The following is an 18,774-nucleotide window of genomic DNA, read 5'->3' as shown; positions in this document are numbered from 1 at the left end:
CTTGCATCTCATACTCTACGACTGGACCTGCTTCTCTTAGATCTCATACCCTATGTCAGACCTGCTTCTCTAGCATCTCATACCCTATGATCGGACCTACTTCTCTTTGGATTGCATTGGATACTCTGATCACACCTGCTTCTTTAGCGGAAGCATTTTATTCCATAGTTTGAGCTTACTGTAGAAATCCTGTGCCAATATTTATGTTTAATTTACATTATTAAGTTATATTGTTAGTTTTAAATGAAAGCACATAGTTTACCCCAAAATAAGTTTTATTGCAAGTAAACTTGTGTTAACCTGATACACGCTGATCTATATATAAAACACAAAGGCTTTACATTTTAACATTTGTCAAACAAATTTTTTTTGTTCCCTAAAAAGTGTCAAAATTAGAAATTGATGTTTTTAGGCAACTGTCTTTGGTCTACTCAGGTCAACATTATGAACTTGCGTGGAAGGCTAACATGCTACAGTAATGCTGTAGCTATAGTACATCTCCCAGCATCCTCCTGGAACTTCTGCCATATACAGAGATGCTGGAAGTTGTAGATCATCCACAGCCAGAATGGCATATGTTAGCCAAAATGTCTTCAAATGTAATTAAGGTGTTCACTTCTTATATATTGTTATAAGCACCAATTGTCAAAATGCAAATACTGGTCTATCCGTTCCTATTATAAGTTGTGGGAATTATTTTTTTTAAATTCAACTAATAATGATAAATGGCTAAAAATAAAAAACATATTGCCTGCGTACAGAAAATGAATTGCGCACAGAGTATTCAGGGTGAATGAACGCGCAATGTACATGATAATGAACCCTACAATGCATTTGCGATCACTTTCAGTGAAGAAACAGCAAGAAGGAAAACAATTCCGAGGTGGAAAGCACCACATTGCATGTCCTACAAAACATTCCTGGATATGGCACGGGAGAGGATTTACAGTACAAGTCAAACTGGAATACAAAGTGTACATAAAGGGAATTGTCCCTGGGAGTTAGAACCCACCAAAATGTAGCGGATGTGTAATAAATTATTGCCATAAATAGGTGCTGTCATTTTCTGCATGTGATATGTTTTATTAGACTATTCCTGCAAAAAACTCAGCCGTATTAAACGTCCTGGGCTGAAAGCACAAACATTTGGTTTATTGTAAATGGCTGGATTGAGCAGACGTGTCAGAGATATAATAACCAATTCTGGCATAACTCTGAATTTTGCAGTGCCCATATAATATGCTTGAGTTGCTTGCGGCAGGCATGTTTGCTGGGGGACATAATTATATGACATTTATGGGAATATGTAATAAAAGGCACTATGTTTGCCCAGGTGCAGTAAGCCATAGCAGCCAATCAGTAGGTAGAATTTACTGGTCACCTGTTTGAATGCAAACATCTTATAGGTTGCTACTCCTGGGCAAACTTAGTGCCTTTTATTTCATATGGGGGTTAAGAAAGATATATATGATTTATTAAACATCCGCTACTGTATAACTCTTCCACTTTAAAGCACTCGTTGCATTTTGCTACAGCAGGTAAACATATATTTTTATGTCAAATCCTGGAAAATACCCAGTATAAGGCCAGTGTGTGGTCCTCTGATGCTCAAAGATATATATATATATATATGTATACATTATTTATTATATTTAGCTGTTTTTAAAATGCTGCTTGTTGTTTTCCAAATCAGTGCGGACCATAGATTTGTTGGTCACAAGTGTATAAAATGGCTCAAGCACAACATCCCAATACACAACACGTCTTCCTCCTTGTTTGTAATATTTAACTATGTACTCTATATATTACTGCAGCAAATAAATAAACATTTACATTGTATATGGGACAATAGCAAAATACTCTAGTAAGTTGCAGTCTAGCTAACTAACCACATAAACAATGTGCGGATGTTTCTATCCATATATTTAGCTTGGTTTTCTATGGTAGGATTTGATCGTACCATACAGAGATAACATGCCTAGTTAGAGATTCCAGAAACCTAAAGCAAATGATTTCCCATCTTTCTAATTAAATGTCATTTCCAGTACAAGGCTTTCCAGTTCCCTAAGTTATATTTTACAGTCCCAGAGACTTGGAAACCATAACTGGCATTGTTTGATTGCCGAGCAATGTAACTAAGTTATCCTTTGCCATTACGTTCTGCATACTGTGCTTCTGCCTTCTCACACAGACCTCACGCCTGGATCAACTACTCTGGGCTGAATAAGTCAAATCACAATTACTATAATTATGATAATAAGGCTGCTAGAATAAAGCTGTAGTGCCCTATATTTACCTAGATGCAATCAATTCAATTCTCATAGTGTGGAAGTGCCATTGTGATCTCATTGGACTGAACCAGCCTAAAGAAATGATTATGAAGTCACATAAGTCTGTAGTTTGCAAGAGGCCTTAATGTGCAGTGTCCAAACCACAGCCCTCCAGCTGATGCTGTACTCAGGTCCCACACTTAAAACATAGTCAATTTATTCATAGTCATCCAGAAGTTGCATTTCTTAAAACAGCCGGACAGCTGTGGCTATGACATCTCTCAATAATTCACATTTTGTGACATATTCATTCGTTAAGGAGTAACCCAGGCTACCTCTGCAAGCCGCCTCAGTAGAAGTGTAACAATGTGTACAGTATCCATGGCTGATCTTTCTTTAGAAACATTTTGTCACAGGAACCTCTACTTTATCCTTCCTTCAAGTGAGTTTGCATAGGTCATGTTAAAACTTAAGTTTCTTTAAACAGAAGTCACTGCCTCCATAAAGCTTTCAAAAAATAAGACATGCTGAGGTGGATAAATAAGGGATGGATGTGATCGGTCTGCTCAGAGTTTAACTCTTAAAACAACTCTATTTGAAGTCTTATATTGAGAGATTCCCCAAGTTCTCCAAGGAGGTAGTTTTCTTCCTTTTTCTGCTCTAGTTCAATTAAGTCGGTTTTCTTATAAAGTGGAATGCTAGTGATTTCCAGTGTGTACGTTCCTGGCAATATCTTTTGTGATGCATGGAGGTAGCTTAGTCCATCCCTCTGGTTTATGCGGAACATGTTGGTATTGCCTTGGGTAATTACATAGCGTACATGGTTAGTGAGTGGTTGGATGGCTGGCAGAAGTTCCAGGATGTGCTTCTTTGAGTTTAAATGAGAAATGTTTAGCACCATTTTGAGTGGCAAATCCATATCTAGGCTCTTCAGGCTTATTTGCCCATTCTGCACAAAACAGAGATTGGATATAATGGAAAGTTTGGAAACACACGTGGAAAGATAAACATAGAGTAGATTTGATATGATCCTTTTGAAAAAAACCACTAGAGATGGGAGGGACAGATTTCTAATCACTGAAAACCACATGATGATATATTAAATAGATATAAGGGATGCACTAAATTCAGGATTCAGCCTCTTTCAGCATTATTTGGATTTGGCCAAATCCAAGTGCCAGGCCGAAGTGAATTAAAATTCTTAAAATCAGGTGAGTTTTTGTCAAATGAACACGGAAGTTGGAAACATTCGACACTTTACCTCTTCCTTAGCCTAATTTGCATATGCAAATAGGGTTCCCTTTGGGTTTGGGTTTCAAAGAAATCTTTTACAAATATTTGGCCAAATCCCAAAATAATGGATTTGGTGCATCTCGAATATATATATGTATATAAACTATATTACTATATATTAAATAACAAAGATTTATAGATCCGAAAGTTAAGACTAAAACTGTGTATCTCGTGGACTATGGATGGTGATAGTGTTTTGTCAAATGTTTATATCAAGCTAATGTTTGGTGGAAGGTGTAATGTTTTGGGGGTAGGTGGCAGCCTTGACAGTAACCAGACCAGACGAGACATGGCAAACATATTTCAAGGTCCACTATGGGTCTATATATGTACATACAGATTTGTGTCAAAATGGAGGGGGGGGGGGGGCTTAATATCTGCTCAAGGGGATGGTTCATTCTAGAGAAGTAACTAGAAAACATCCAAATGTGATGAGAATGGAGTGGAGCTGTTGTATCTCCTCAGTGGGTAAAATATATATATTCTATAATTAAGGATAAACATAAAATTGCTGTTTTTTTACATAAACTAATAAATGGGCATATATATATATATATATAAACATAGCTTAGTGATGGCATCAGATATAACTGGTGCTTAGTGATGTGATTTCTGTCAAATGAGATACTGAAACTTGTGTATTATAATAAGTAATGCAGCCCTTGTTGTAAGATATAAAGGACTTTGGCCTTGTGCTTTTTTATGGTTAAGGAATGCCACAGTGAATTCTAATTTCCTGAGGGTACATTATTCCCTATATATTTACTATTATTTCATTATAAACTCTCAAAATAAATTATCAAACGGCTGGAATATTGTAACTGCTATCCTGTTATTCTACTTACTGAATCAACAGTAACATGGAACATTCTTGATGAATCTGAGCCACCTACCATTGCCTGCTCTGTATTATTAGCACCTCTTTCAAGTTCGGGATTTTTAGCATTTCTTCTCATTCTTCCAGTTTTCTTTGTGTAGCCATTGAGCTGGCATTCATAACAACCTTCTGGGGACAGTGCATTGTCCTCACTATTTTCTTTGCCAACTGGCAGATACTGGCCTCTGTTAAAGCCTATTCCTGACACACAATGCCTACAAACAAACAAATACAGCTGCTGTCATACATACCATAAAAACAAATAAAAAACACAGGCTGATTAATACAGATATTTTCATTCTGACTTTAGTTCTGACTTTTTACAAAAGTTCTCTTTTACATGCAGGTTAGAAAATCTTTAGGCTTGGGGGTTTAGTGTCACCCATTGCACAGTTCCAGAAGCCCCTAGCCAGTACAGGAGACAGGATCAAGTTACACACATGCTCAGAGAATAGGAAGGCTGCCGCTGGCAGCCTACAGGAAGGGAAGAGATATTTCAGTGATGTCACTGTAGGCTTCACACTGCTGTAGGCTGCCAGCACCATATCTCAGAGAAGCAAGCAGGGATCTGGTCTTAGTCTTACTTTTAAGTTATATTAACCTTTCATTGTCCTTTAAAGCAAATCTATATTTTTAAAAATAAGTTGCCAAAACATATGCCATCACTGACGGAATAAAATGTTGACCTAGAGGCCGTGTGTGCACCATATTCTCTTCTGTTACTTTATCTGTGCATCATGCTTACCCTTGCCCAACTCTGTAGTATCCAGGGGGACATCCACAGAGATAACCTCCTTCTGTGTTGGAACAGCCGTAATTGCAGGGATTCTTTGAACTTGTGCATTCATCAACGTCATGGCATGCGGAGGAAAACTGGTTGAAGGTAAATCCAGTTGGACAAGCACATTTGTAGCTGCCTAATGTGTTGAAGCAGGAAGCTGAACCGCATGTGTTTTGAGAAGCACATTCATTTTCATCTAGGGAAAAGGCACAATAATACCAGGTTAGGGAAAATAAAAAATGTCAGCATTTATAGTGCACTTCAACTGTTCTATAAAGTATGCAGCTTTAAAGGGGACCTTAAAACCAGACTTAAAAAGCTGTATAATAAGTCATTTTCGAATTATACATGAAATCCAAAATGATTTTGTTATTAAAGAGATACTGACACCAGAAAGTAAATCTTTTTTTTTTACATCTATCATAACATTGTCTTTGCAAGAACTTTATAATTGCCATAAAAATATTTGACTGATGCGTTTACATTACCTGTCTGATCCCCTGTGTTCCTCTATGAGGGGGCGGCCATATTTGTCTGTTAGCATTAGAAGCTATAACTGACAGGCTGAGAAGGGACAGTCAGGTTGGCAAAACACTCAGGTTTAGGGACTTCAAGTAACAATTACTTACAAAACCAAACCTGTCAGCGAAAAACTGTCAACACGACCTATAGGTAGCTTTTTATGTACATTCATATTTTGAAAAGTAGTTTTTTCATGTCAGTATCACTTTAAAACCTCCATATCTGTTACACATCAAATATTATGTAGTAGAACTACAAGAAAGCTCATAACATAAATAATATATAAATAGTATAGTATGTTTCTGATATGCTGTGTACCATTGGAAGTTTGGAAGTAGCAATTTTGTGGCATTTTTTCCTTTAAAGAAGATTTTAGTACACTAATTCCGGATTTATATTTGTTCCATGTATGGCTGTTGGAGCACCGGATACATTTCCTATGCCCATGAGTTATATGATGAGAAACGGGAGATTCACATGAGCTACTGCATATACGCTGCACAACTTGTCTACATCTGGTGAGTTTGGCTCACTAGGTGCATTGGTGGAGGAGGTTATTCACCTAACTGCACAATATATTGCACTTTACACTTTACTTGGTTCAGTGGTTTGATTTATTTTGCACAACTAACATGATAAGAAAGGATTTGGAATTATTTTTTAGGGTGACAGGTCTCGTTTAAGCTACATGTATTGGGCCCGATTCACTAAAGTCCGAAATAAGGAGTGCTATTTATAGCATGCGTTAAAAATCTTATCACTTCTTATTTTTCGCTCGATTCACTAAAAGGACACTTGTCATAATTAAGAAGCGATGTTCTTGGCGTTATTTATCTTGCGACGACATATTTTCAAGCAATATATTACGCAGCGGACGACATATTACGCAGCACGTTGCTTGAAAATATGTCGTCGCAAGATAAATAACGCCAAGAACATCGCTTCTTAATTATGACAAGTGTCCTTTTAGTGAATCGAACGAAAAATAAGAAGTGATAAGATTTTTAACGCATGCTATAAATAGCACTCCTTATTTCGGACTTTAGTGAATCGGGCCCATTGTGTTATAAAGGTAACTTATATATATTACCAGTTACAATATCTACTAGTGCAAGTGACATTAGAATGCTGAAGCAGCCATGATACTGACAGATATATATGCCCTGCATGGAGTCCCACAATTGCATATTGCTTCATGATGATAATTAGTCATAGATTACAGAAATCCTGTACTCTGTGCTTTGAAGATTTGTGTTGGGCTGCCCTGGCATAATTAATAGATGATTCATTTCCTCTTTGCTAGGGAACATGAACTTACAACATTAAAGATCTCTGACTAGTCTGGAAATATTTTGGGCACCATGGTTCTTTTGTACTTTGTTATTGATGCTTTTGTAGCTAACACAAAAAAGAAAAGCCCACTCTCCAGACATGTACAATTCACAGTTTTCAGCCTTTGAAGCTGCTGCCAGGAAGAAATGTAATCCACACTTTAGGCAAACTGCTCGGCTCTTATTAATCTCTCATCGAGCGCTCTTACTATGAAACTAAGGTCACATAAAGGCTATTAGACTGCACTGAAAGCCATCTGCCATGGACACAACACTGTTAACATCTTACACAATAGTGATTTCCTGCTTACTTGGGAAATTAAACAGAACACAAAACTCAGATATAAAAGTTATGTCTTTCCATCAGCCTAAATATTTAATACCGATGTCCTTGCAACGACATTTTACCTTACAAGAGAATATTAATATCAATATAACATCTATATTATAATTCCCATTTAGTACAAATCAATTTTCAGTAATCAACAGCATTTGCCAATATTTATTCTATATTGGGCCCTTGATTATTAATATACTAAAATACTTTTACATTGAAAGAAACCTCCTTCTGGGAATAGCTCTGTACTGTTTTAAATGGAAAAACATTTTTATTTTTCTTATATGTCTTTATATAATAGTGGGAACTGAGAGCTGGGCATGCCAAAAGCTCTTACATTTGTCTTTAAATATCTTACCAACACATTGATTCCACTGGTAATGCTGGATATAGCCTTGGGGACAGCTGCACCTGTATCCACCAACGATATTCTGACAACCATGTTGACATCTGTGATTCCCACCACACTCATCAACATCTACATGAAGAGAAATACACAAGATGTTATTCAACATATGATTACTTTTCCAAACAAAGGCCTGCATTATAGTGCCCCCTAGAAACTGCTTATATTTTATTCTCTAAGCTATCTAAAATATGTAAACTTTATAAAACTGAATATATTTATTAACACCACTAGTAAATAAAGTGAAATAAATATAGTTAAAAAGGGACATTTTAGGATTATAGTATGCCATAATATACTGCAAAGAAAGGTTATATCCCAGAGCAGGTGTCTATAGCTGAAATGATCAACAAAAAATTGGAACAGATCCCAACATACAACCGCTTTCCCTTTAACAATAGAATATATCCTTAGATACTGGGAACCCCAAGTAATCACAGCAGCCTACTGGGCACCATTTCATACCGGAAGACCAGTCCTCTCCTTTTAGACAATTTGTAGCTTAGCTAAAAGTACCCAGAATTTATGACAAAATGAATCAAAGTGAAGGTATGTACTGTACATATCAAATCCTAGCCTGAATATGTGCCAGGGAAAGAAAGGCTCTTTGGCTTCTGAGTTAGCCACAATTGTCTCTGGAATCTCTGCTGTGGCACCAGATCATGTGGGGGTTGCTTTGATTTTTGTATCTCTTTTGGATGGTGGGTGTCACTTTTCATGGAGGGGGACTTGCTTGCTCTATAATGGCTGTGTTCATGGTAGATCTGTGTTCTTGGCACAAGCGTCCATTTCAAGAACCTCTATAATTTGCTTTGCACCTTTTAGTTATAAATGGTGCATTCTAACATTAGAATGGCATTTTCAAAGCACAAATCCATCCATTAATACATAAAAATATTAAAATATCTGCTTGCAGAGTAAATGGAATTTACATGTAAGATTTACCTTCACAATTCATTCCAGTCGAATCCAATGAATATCCTCTTTGGCATTCACAAGTAAAACTGCCAGGTGAATTCTGACAGACCCCTTTAAGTCCACACACGTTAGATTGTGTGCCACATTCATTGTTGTCTAAAAGATAGGTTAGTAACAATATAATAGTTAATACTTTGGAAAATATTAGGAAATGTACTCTTTAAGCAGAATTATTGTCATGGACTCCGCTAGGCCTGTCTTCTGGTCTTTGTATGTCATCTATTATTACTGAGACTGATATACTTTATATATATATATATACAGTCCAGAGTGGGAAGCACACCATGAAATAAAAATAAACCTAGGTGCCAGAGCTAGAGAATCTTCAGATAGGTAAAGGATGTCGGCACTCTTAGGATTTCCACAAAAAGTCACAAAAAATAAAGCTTCTTTTTTAAATGCAAGTGGTGAATTTTATTTAGTGGAAATAAAATTCACCACTTGCATTTAAAAAAGAAGCTTTATTTTTTGTGACTTTTTGTGGAAATCCTAAGAGTGCCGACATCCTTTACCTATCTATATATATATATATATATATATACTTTCTATTCAAGATAGAACAGCTGAATAACAATCTAATCAATATTGCTATGTATTTAGGTATCTTATCCCTTATTGTCCTTTCTAAAAGTTTTCCTACCACTGATTTCAGACTAACAGCCTTATAGTTTTCAGGCTGTTTGAATAGTGGTAACACATTAGCAGTTGGCCAATCTCTTGGCGCCATGCCAGGCGTCAATGAATCCTGAAAAATTAGGTAAAGAGGTTTGGCAATTACAGAGCTCATTAGTTCATTTAGTATTTGGTCCTAAATCCCTGTTTATCTTTACATGTTCTGATCTCTTTTGAATTTCCTCCTGAATCACCAATTTTCGAATACTTATATTACTGGAACTGGGAATATTAGAAAGGAAGCCTTCGTTAACTGGTTTCTCAGTTGTGCAGACACAAAAGACATTTCAAAATCTCCACTTTTTCCCTGCTCTCATCAACCAATTGACCTCCCACTAATACTAAGGATCCCACTCATTCTTGCTTAGTTTTTTTTTACTACAAGCATGGGACCTGTTATCCAAAATGCTTGAGACTTTGGGATTCTGGATAAGGGATCTTTCTCTTTCTTTTTAATCAAGATCTCCATACTATAAGTTTACTAAAAACATTAAATAAAGCAGTAGGATTGTTTTGCCCCCAAAGTATTAATTTATAATTACAGAGAAAAAGGAAATCAAGATTTTGAAATGTTTGATCATAATAGGCTCTATAGGAGATGGCCTTCCAGTAATTCTGGGTTTTCTAGATAAAGGGTTTCCAGATAATGGATTCTGTACCTGTATTTGTATATTTAGAAAAATATTTTTAGATTCGTTTTACTTTTTGCTGCAATACCCCTTTCCATCTTCATTTTAGCTTGTCTGCTTGCTTTCTTGTATGCTTTAGTGGCCTCCTTGTACCCAATTAAAGTTTCAGCTGTCCCGGCTAACAAAAATGCCTTAAAAGCATTTTTTTTTCTTACAAACACTAACACTTCTGTCAAACCATAAAGGTTTTGTTTTTTATGTCTTTTGTTGTTTACAAGGGAATATATTGACATGTATATTTATTAAACATCATTTAAAAAGACAAATATTTGCCTTTAAAATCAAATATGTTTGATTTTCTAGAGTGTCAAAGCAAGCCCAATGAAACAGTGCAAATTTTTTACATTGAGACAGTTTCTCTACAGATGTTATATATTGTACATGTTATTCAGGGATTGTTCTCACCGATGCAAGCAGTGTGATGTTGTGTAAAACCCGGGGGACATTTACAAGTGAAACCTCCAATGGTGTTGACACAGAGGAACTGGCAGTTATGCTGTTTGGTTTGACATTCATCCAGATCTAAAATAAACAATAGACTTCAGTTCAGCAGTTTTTTGAACACATGGGTTCTCTTTCCATTTCAGCCACAAACAGGTGTATATGCATTTGAATGTGTTTTTGTCTAGAATTTGTGCAGACATTTTACTGACATTTGCCAGTAACGTGTTTCTAATTTTCTATCCTGTGTGTGACGGAGACACCAACTAATATTGTGAAAAATATGTTTGTGAAATACAATTATAATACTAATACTATACTAATACTATGCATGATTGTGCTTTTCACATACTACAATTGAAAGTATGTGAAATAACTATTGCAATAGAACATTAACCATCTCTGTGTCCAACAGAACAGATGCATATCCCTAAAAAGGGACTTTTGTTAGGTTTTATTGTATATAATAGATGTGTACAGACTGGGGATGGAACAAGAGTCCAAAGCGATGGTAATCTATGAGATTTTCAACTAGTTCATCAGTAAGACCTAAATAAGATCCACAAAGAAATAAACTGTTGGGCTAATAGTGAATAAACGCAGATGAGGCTTTAATTTGCCATCAGATTTACGGAACAGCATGCATGATATAATTTATTGGGGTTACATGGCCAGCGGTATTGCTTGATTGCAAGAAAAGTAAATGAGGAATGGTCAATAGCATAGCAAGGACGAAGCAGAGATGTCAGCTGTATGAGTATGTACACACTTATTAAGTCTCAAAGTAGTCGACTAGATAGGTCCTCTGCGCCCAGCCTTCCAGACCTCATGCATCAAACCCCCAGCGATAGAGCCGCACTCTCAGCCAATGTTCAATCAGAAAATATATGTAGGGGGGAGCACGAGACAAAAGTGCAAAATTGCTGCAAAAAAAGTGTTTTTATTTTTATGCCATACACCACATGTTTCGGGCCACTTTCATGCCCTTTGTCAAGTGATACATACATTTTCTGATTAAGCCTAAAAGTACAGATCAAGGTTTCTAAAATCTAAAAAATAGAGACAAGTGGCAAAACCAAAATTATGAGCGACACTAATTACCTTTACAGCTTTTTCCATCCTCTTGCAAGATATAACCACGTGGACAGGAACACTGGTAGCTGCCTTCTGTATTCTTGCAGATGAAGTTACAGGGCTTGGGAGACTGCGAGCATTCATCGAGATCTGCAAAATAAGTTGGTAAAAAATGAATTAAAATAACATTTGATAAAATGATAACTATAAGGGATTCTAATGTTGACTTAACTCAAAGACAAAATAAGAACCTCCCTTCCCACACATGTGGAACAGGCACAGTCAGTATTCATTTATATGTAGTCTAAATTAGAGAAGCCAACTGACAACTGGCCAGCTGAATTGGGGAGCTTTCTTTTAACACCAGTTTGAAAATATCTTGTTATAAGTACAATTTACATGGGAGTAGGAGATAAAGATAAACAATATACATGAATTATTCGATTAAATACCTTTGTGCTACTGGATTTTCAGCCAAGCTAGCTGTTATTAATTTTGTTGTGTTTGTATGTATTCAATGACTATTTATAAAAGCACTATAAGATAATGATACTTTATCTTACCAACACATGCTGTGCCCCCAATGTCAGTTGTGTAGCCAGGGTTGCAGAAACACCTATAAGAGCCAATGTTGTTGATACATTGGCCATTTCGACAGAGATTTGGCATCACTTTGCATTCATCAATATCTGTGCAAAAAGATGGTAATAATCGTTACTTACAGGCACATACATATAGACAAGTTTTAATATTAATGGAGAATTAGGCAGAGTGGCTTTATGTCTGTACCTGCAAGAGAAAATACTATGCAAAGTAGACTAGACAACTTGCTATTATTCAAATTCAAAATTGACCATATCTGACAGGAGCAGAAAATGTGATTTTTCACAAAAGCTACAATTTAAACAACCATTTTTTGACCATTATTGGAAAACAGTATATAGTGTCTATGTGTTAACTTTCCCATACACAATATGTTGACCTCCATAATACTGTCCTGTCTTGGCTCTATTCATAACCACATACTCTCTTCACTCTCATGGAACTTCTTCTCTGCATATTGCTATACCTTTTCCATCGGTTGTATATCCTGGGCCATGTGGGCACATTTTTTTGTACTGCGCAGTGCCTGGAAGTGGGCAGATCTCACACTGGTTGCCCCAGCCTCTTCCTCCATTACAGCAACACTCAGACTTAGTGACATGGTTTCGGCTGCTTGATGACATCTGACACATGGTTTGTAACACTTCAGAAAAGCAAAATCCCTGGCGAGTATCTGTAAGTGACATGGATACCAAAAATTATCTGTGTACAGTAAGTAATTCACAGTAGTTAGTCAATTTACTAAGTCTTGTAAATTAATAAAACAATTTTCATTGCTTTTTACTCAGGAATGTTGGGAAAGAATAAAAATATAAGAATAGTTAACAAAAAGTTTGGGTTTTCAGGGACCAAAATCTCAATCAGAACTGGTAGTGCTTACTAAAACTGGAGATAAATATCAACAATGATATTGCCTGTAGCAACCAATCAGATATTTGCTTTTGACTTCTAACTTGTACTTGACTGTTCAAATCTAATTGCTAATTGGTTGCTATGGGCAACATCACAGGTGATATTTATCTCCAATCTTAGTGAACATGCCCCTTAGTCCCACTGGAGAATCAAAGTTATTGCCATATAGGGGCACATTTACGACTGCCAGGTGGTACCATTGCTAAAATAATAAAGGGCATTTCATAATTAACAATTTGTTTATAAAAAATAGTCTGAATCCTTACTCCACATTTATAATGCTTTATAATTATAAGAGACAAACCTTTTCTGACTAACTGAAACATGACAATCAGAAATGTGTTAATAAATGTGGAAAATAAATCTGAACCATGGTATATCTCCCTTTTTGCTAAATAATAAAAGTCACTTCTACTTCCTGGCAGCTGATGACTTCCCACTGGTACCATGGCTGGTGGGTGCAAGTTAGACTGCTATATATATATATGGATTACATAATAGTACCCTGTACCTGATAAATGTAACCTATGTACACTATGGATCTAATCCAGCATCTCCCTCTATGCACGGCCACCTCATGCCATGAACAGATGAGGGTAAAGCTCTTAAATAGCAAACATTCTGCTATACAATCAACCATCACAAAGCAAATTTATGTTTTAAGAACTGACAGCCCTAGGACTCATAATACTTATTCCGTGGGATCTGCTTTGGTGTTAGCAATAATATTATTAACACATAAACACACTGAAGCCTATATAATACAACTTCTCCAGGCATATTTACATTGAAAAAAAAACATAGCTAAAGATATTCTAGTTAATACAGAATTACTTTACAAGTTTGGCATGTAGATATTTTCATAATTACGTTTGTACATCATCATCCCTATGCCATCTCTAAAATATGGCTTCTGTGGGTTCACTGATCATTTGCCATTTTTCATTTTTAAATTCCACTATCTGTCAGTTGTTCTGTTATGTGAAAATTGCAGTTGTCTCTTAGGGAATTAACTTTATCACAGGCAATATGAGCAAAAGAACTGCTTAACAAACCAATACAAATCATAATGAATATATATAACTTTACTTAACAAAAGTAGTACTTTTTGCTTGACCCTGTAAAAAAATGTCTTGGACAATTTAATAAAGATAGTAATGCTAATAAAGATAGTAATGCTCAGAGGCAATAACAAAAGTGGGGGTCATGATGGGTCATTTATGGATGTACCAACCGATATAATGGAGAACACATATTTATGAAATTCATTAAGGTACTTGTGCCCAATGCTTCTGCACTACCACCTTGCTGTCGATGCGCCCATTCTGCCTCATCTAATAAATGGTGCACAATTAATTTCAGCTTTGTAATAACAAAACAAAAACTTTGCCAGAGTTTCTTCAGAGTTTTTCTTCTAGGTACCTAGGCCACTGCTTTTATTGGGAAACTGTGCAGCTCTTTACCTTAATCTACAAAAGATTGTATTTTGGCACTAAGAATGATTACATGATAAAGATATGAAAGCAATCTTCCTGCAGGTCGTTTTGCCAAGACAGGCCTAACTTGCAGTTTAAGCATTATGAAGCAGAACACTTAACACATTAAGTGGATGGGCACAAACTTATACTGCCCCCACCCAGGTTTACAGGCTTTCCATAAAAAATCAACTCATGGCCCTGTGATTTTATCCCAGCCTATGACCGCAAAATTGGGTGTATGATGGGGTGTCACTTAGGCCTATGTGCAGTCTATTAAAACTCATTTCATGGCTGTTAGTTTGAATTATTAGTACTGTCCCAAAATCATAAGGTAGATCGGCTGTTGGGACTTAAATGGAGGAATAGAACTGGGCATGTTTGCCTTTGCTAAAGCTCTTTGAGACAGAAATACACATCAGGCAGGTTTTGTCTTTATTTCAGATACAAGAGTTATTTACGATTAATGAGATATAATTTTGATGCTGGCATATTATGTTGTATACTGGGGGTGAGGTGGAGTTGAGGGCAGGGTTTGGATATTCCATTACCTAACTGTGTGTTGGTGTTTATTAGCAAAGTTAGTAAAATACTGGGCAGGTTTTCAGAAAAATTTGCACCAATTATGTGTTGCATTAACTGAAAATTAGGTGGCTTCCAAGTAGCAATCTTTTCTTTTGTGATTTGCATAAAAATGAAACTATAGTTACCAAGACACTCGGTTCCAGATGGAGTTGACTGAAATCCTTCATTGCAATCACATCTGTAGCTTCCAATGGTATTGACACATCGGCCATTTTCACAGATGCCAGGCTTAGTGCGGCATTCATTTTCATCTGCAAAATTAATTTAAAAAGTGGTAAACAGAACTAACCAGAATATATTTTCAAAAATGCATATTTATTATAACAAAATATGAAATAAAATACAATATATATGTAGGGGTTTGACAAAATGGGCCCCGTAGGATGGACACCCCTAGGACAGGCCCCAGGGTGGTACTGGTTAATGGGACACATTGAGTGGTCTGGGATGTCACTAGTTAACAGGGAGTATCCCTGCAGTTCGGGTTACAGCCACAGGGTTGTGTGTAAGGTTATAAAAAGGGATGCAGCCATGTGCTGTGAGGTTTTTCTGCCTGGGACCCCCACTGGATAGAGGTACCTAACAGGCCTGTAAGGTAAGTTCCTGTAATAGATCGCTCTAGGAGTGATATGTAGGGAGATAAGTTAGCAAGGGCAGACATTGCCCCTCCAGGAGTGATAAAGGGGTTAAGACCCCCCAGCAATCTATCAGCTGGAGATCAGGGCCCACAGTGTCTAGGTAGGTGGATTAAGCCACCACTAGAGGGAGATTCCTAATCTGAGGGTACCTAGGTGTGAGTACCGGGGTGAGTCCTTGTGGTGGGTCAGCCTGGCATGAGTACCAGGGAGAGCCCTAAGAGAGGGTCTCTCAGCGAGAGCACCTAGATAGGATCACTTGGCGAGAGTACTGTGGGTTACGCAACAGGAGAGAGGTTCTCTTAAGGTGAAGTAAGGAGAGGGTGCCCTGATGAATGTATTTCACTCCTGGAGAGGTCCTGCCCTGAATAAAGATTCATCTGGTTCACTATAACCACCTGTGTCTGGCTCCTTCATATACAAAGGATCACCTACTGGCTGGTAAGAAAATACCCTAAGGGAGGGGCAAGGTGCTGGGAGTTGTGTGGAGTCCCAGTCAAGGAGTAACGTACAATATCTTGTTCCCAGGGTTGGGAGTTATAGTATCTTTGCAAAGGGGAAGAAGCACACCAGTGTGTTGGCAATGCCTTTAAATCATTTATTTGCAGAAATGAACAAACAGCACAAGCTTTCGGGGGGGTGACCCCTTCTTCAGGTGAAATACCTTTCTTTATGTTGGGAGTTGTAGTCCCACAGTATCACCCCTGGGTGGGGGCATGCCATTGAACTGTACAGCACCTGTCCCCCATAGTAAGAGGGGGCTCAGAACTCCTGTAGCGCCAAAGTAATACCCAGTAGCAGCACTGCAAACAAAAATGGGCTACATATACAACATTTTTTTAGAGACTGAGATATCTTAGTGAGTTCACTGTATCCGAGGCTGCACTAAGATATTTGAAGTTTTAGCTCAGCAAATATTTATGGGCCAATCTATATACAGACAGTGTGGGTTTCTAGTGTGATTCTTTTATTAAATGCAGTAGATTTTCTTTTTTATAGATTAAAAGCAAGCTGAGTTGATTTTACCCTAGAGCAAATGAAGCCCTTACCCATACAGCCTTCTCCATCTGGTCTTCGTACCATTCCAGGTGGGCAAATACACATAAATGTCCCAATCAAGTTTTTGCAAACCATTCCTCGAGATTCACAGTCATGGAAACCTTCTATGCATTCATCAAGATCTTAATTAAATACAAAAATTAATATAAAAAAAAGAAAATAAAGGCATACTGGGCTAAACAGCTTTCCACATGTTAAAAAGCAGTCCTTTATTTAAAATAGACATTATTTACCTTTACACATTTTCTGGTCCTCCCTTAGAATGTATCCTGCTGGGCACGTGCACTCATAAGCCCCATAAGTGTTAATACAACGGAATGCACACAGCAATGGATTCAATATACATTCATTAATATCTGGGAAATAATAAAATTACATACACTTGTTAAACATCCAATTCTATCCCATATCCTTTAGCTGCACAGGTACATATACTGTGTATAAAATATTTCAGCTGATTATACTAAAATGTGGCTAAAACTGCTGTTTATGGTGAATGTCTAAGAGTATATACTAAACCATCACAACCACTAGAATCAACATGCCTTTTTTTTACACCTATCCAAGCTATCCCATCTTGACTATAAACTACAGCATAGTAGCATTTGAGAAGCAAACATGTTTTTTACCAGTGCAGGGAAACAATATATTATTTTTAAATGCATATAAACCACTTAAATTTCACCCAACGAAGGAAAAAAAATGCAATAACAAATACAAAATATTTTTCTAGGCTCCAAGCCTGCAACGAGCGCATCGCATCTAGTTTGAGTGCAATAGATGTTTACCGTATATACTCGAGTATAAGCCGAGGGTTACTTTTTCAGCGCATTTTTAGTGTTGAAAAACTCGGCTTATACTCGAGTATATATGGTATATCTGGCCTCACAAATATATAGTTTGCTATATATTATTATAGCCATTACATAACACTGCAAAAATTGGGACAGTTTTTACCTTCACAGACCATCATTGGTCCAGGTTCAAAGCCTTCATCACATAAACACTCAAAAGTACCAATGGCATTTGTACATGTGCCATTTCCGCATGGATTACCAATGGAACATTCATCAGTATCTGAAACAGAAAATGTTTTAATTATATACATGTTTTTAGAAACTTTGTTTTTTTTATAAGTTTTTATTTAGGATTTTAACATTTTAACAACAAAAAAAGACAGTTTAGAGAAAGAGAGCAGAGAGAAGAAAGGGTATAGAGAGCTTTAGCGAGCCAGGCGGATTTATTCAGTTTGTGCATTTAACCAGGTATCCCACACTGCATTAAATTTGGCCGGACAGCCTCTGGAAATGTAGACCAGTTTTTGTTTAGGTAACACATCATTGACTAGTTTTTTCCAGAAGGAAAGTGAGGGGCAGATGTCGATTTCCAGTTTAGCAAAATGGCTTTTTTAACATAAAATAGCAATTGTAAATAGCATAACTGTTGATATGACGATAACCCCAGGTCCTCTAGCACCCCCAGTAAACATAACTTTGGGGAGTGTATGTTAGGAAAGCCAATGATTCATTAATGTATTTCAATACTGCTGACCATAATTGAATGGCTGGACATTCCCAGAATACATGGAGAAACAAGCCTACTGCTGTATTACATTTGGGACATAAGTGACGTTTGAGGGTATATCTTTGCTAATCTGTGGGGTGTTAAATAGGCATGGTTAATAAATTTAATTTGGAAATACCTGTCTCTGACTGATTTTTAGAAACTTTTTAATGTATGGTAATATAGACAAGGATGGGAAGGGGAACTGCACTGATAAGATAAGATGGTATGCATAATGCAGAACACATCAAAATCAAAAGAAGATACTTAC

At 36.8% G+C, this 18,774-nt stretch overlaps 1 protein-coding gene across 1 annotated transcript in view; it reads right to left on the bottom strand.

Annotated features, from left to right (window-relative positions):
• Positions 1–257: 257 nt before the first annotated feature.
• Positions 258–18,774, bottom strand: part of fbn2 (fibrillin 2 (congenital contractural arachnodactyly)) — a 143,189-nt gene continuing 124,672 nt past the window's right edge. Inside the window, exons 53-65 of the mRNA XM_002931725.4 lie at positions 17,898–18,017; positions 17,174–17,296; positions 16,931–17,062; positions 15,372–15,497; positions 12,741–12,947; positions 12,235–12,360; positions 11,699–11,821; positions 10,562–10,678; positions 8,763–8,891; positions 7,770–7,889; positions 5,186–5,417; positions 4,457–4,655; positions 258–3,219 (exon numbers count right to left, since the gene is read on the bottom strand). Coding sequence (XP_002931771.2) covers positions 2,851–3,219; positions 4,457–4,655; positions 5,186–5,417; positions 7,770–7,889; positions 8,763–8,891; positions 10,562–10,678; positions 11,699–11,821; positions 12,235–12,360; positions 12,741–12,947; positions 15,372–15,497; positions 16,931–17,062; positions 17,174–17,296; positions 17,898–18,017 — 2,123 coding nt within the window. The 3' untranslated portion in view covers positions 258–2,850. The remainder of the gene's footprint in view (positions 3,220–4,456; positions 4,656–5,185; positions 5,418–7,769; positions 7,890–8,762; positions 8,892–10,561; positions 10,679–11,698; positions 11,822–12,234; positions 12,361–12,740; positions 12,948–15,371; positions 15,498–16,930; positions 17,063–17,173; positions 17,297–17,897; positions 18,018–18,774) is intronic.

Source organism: Xenopus tropicalis, chromosome 1 (assembly GCF_000004195.4).
Source record: "Xenopus tropicalis strain Nigerian chromosome 1, UCB_Xtro_10.0, whole genome shotgun sequence".
NCBI classification, from domain to species: domain Eukaryota; kingdom Metazoa; phylum Chordata; class Amphibia; order Anura; family Pipidae; genus Xenopus; species Xenopus tropicalis.
Note: the sequence above shows the minus strand (reverse complement) of the source record. Positions and strands in the feature narration are given on the sequence as shown.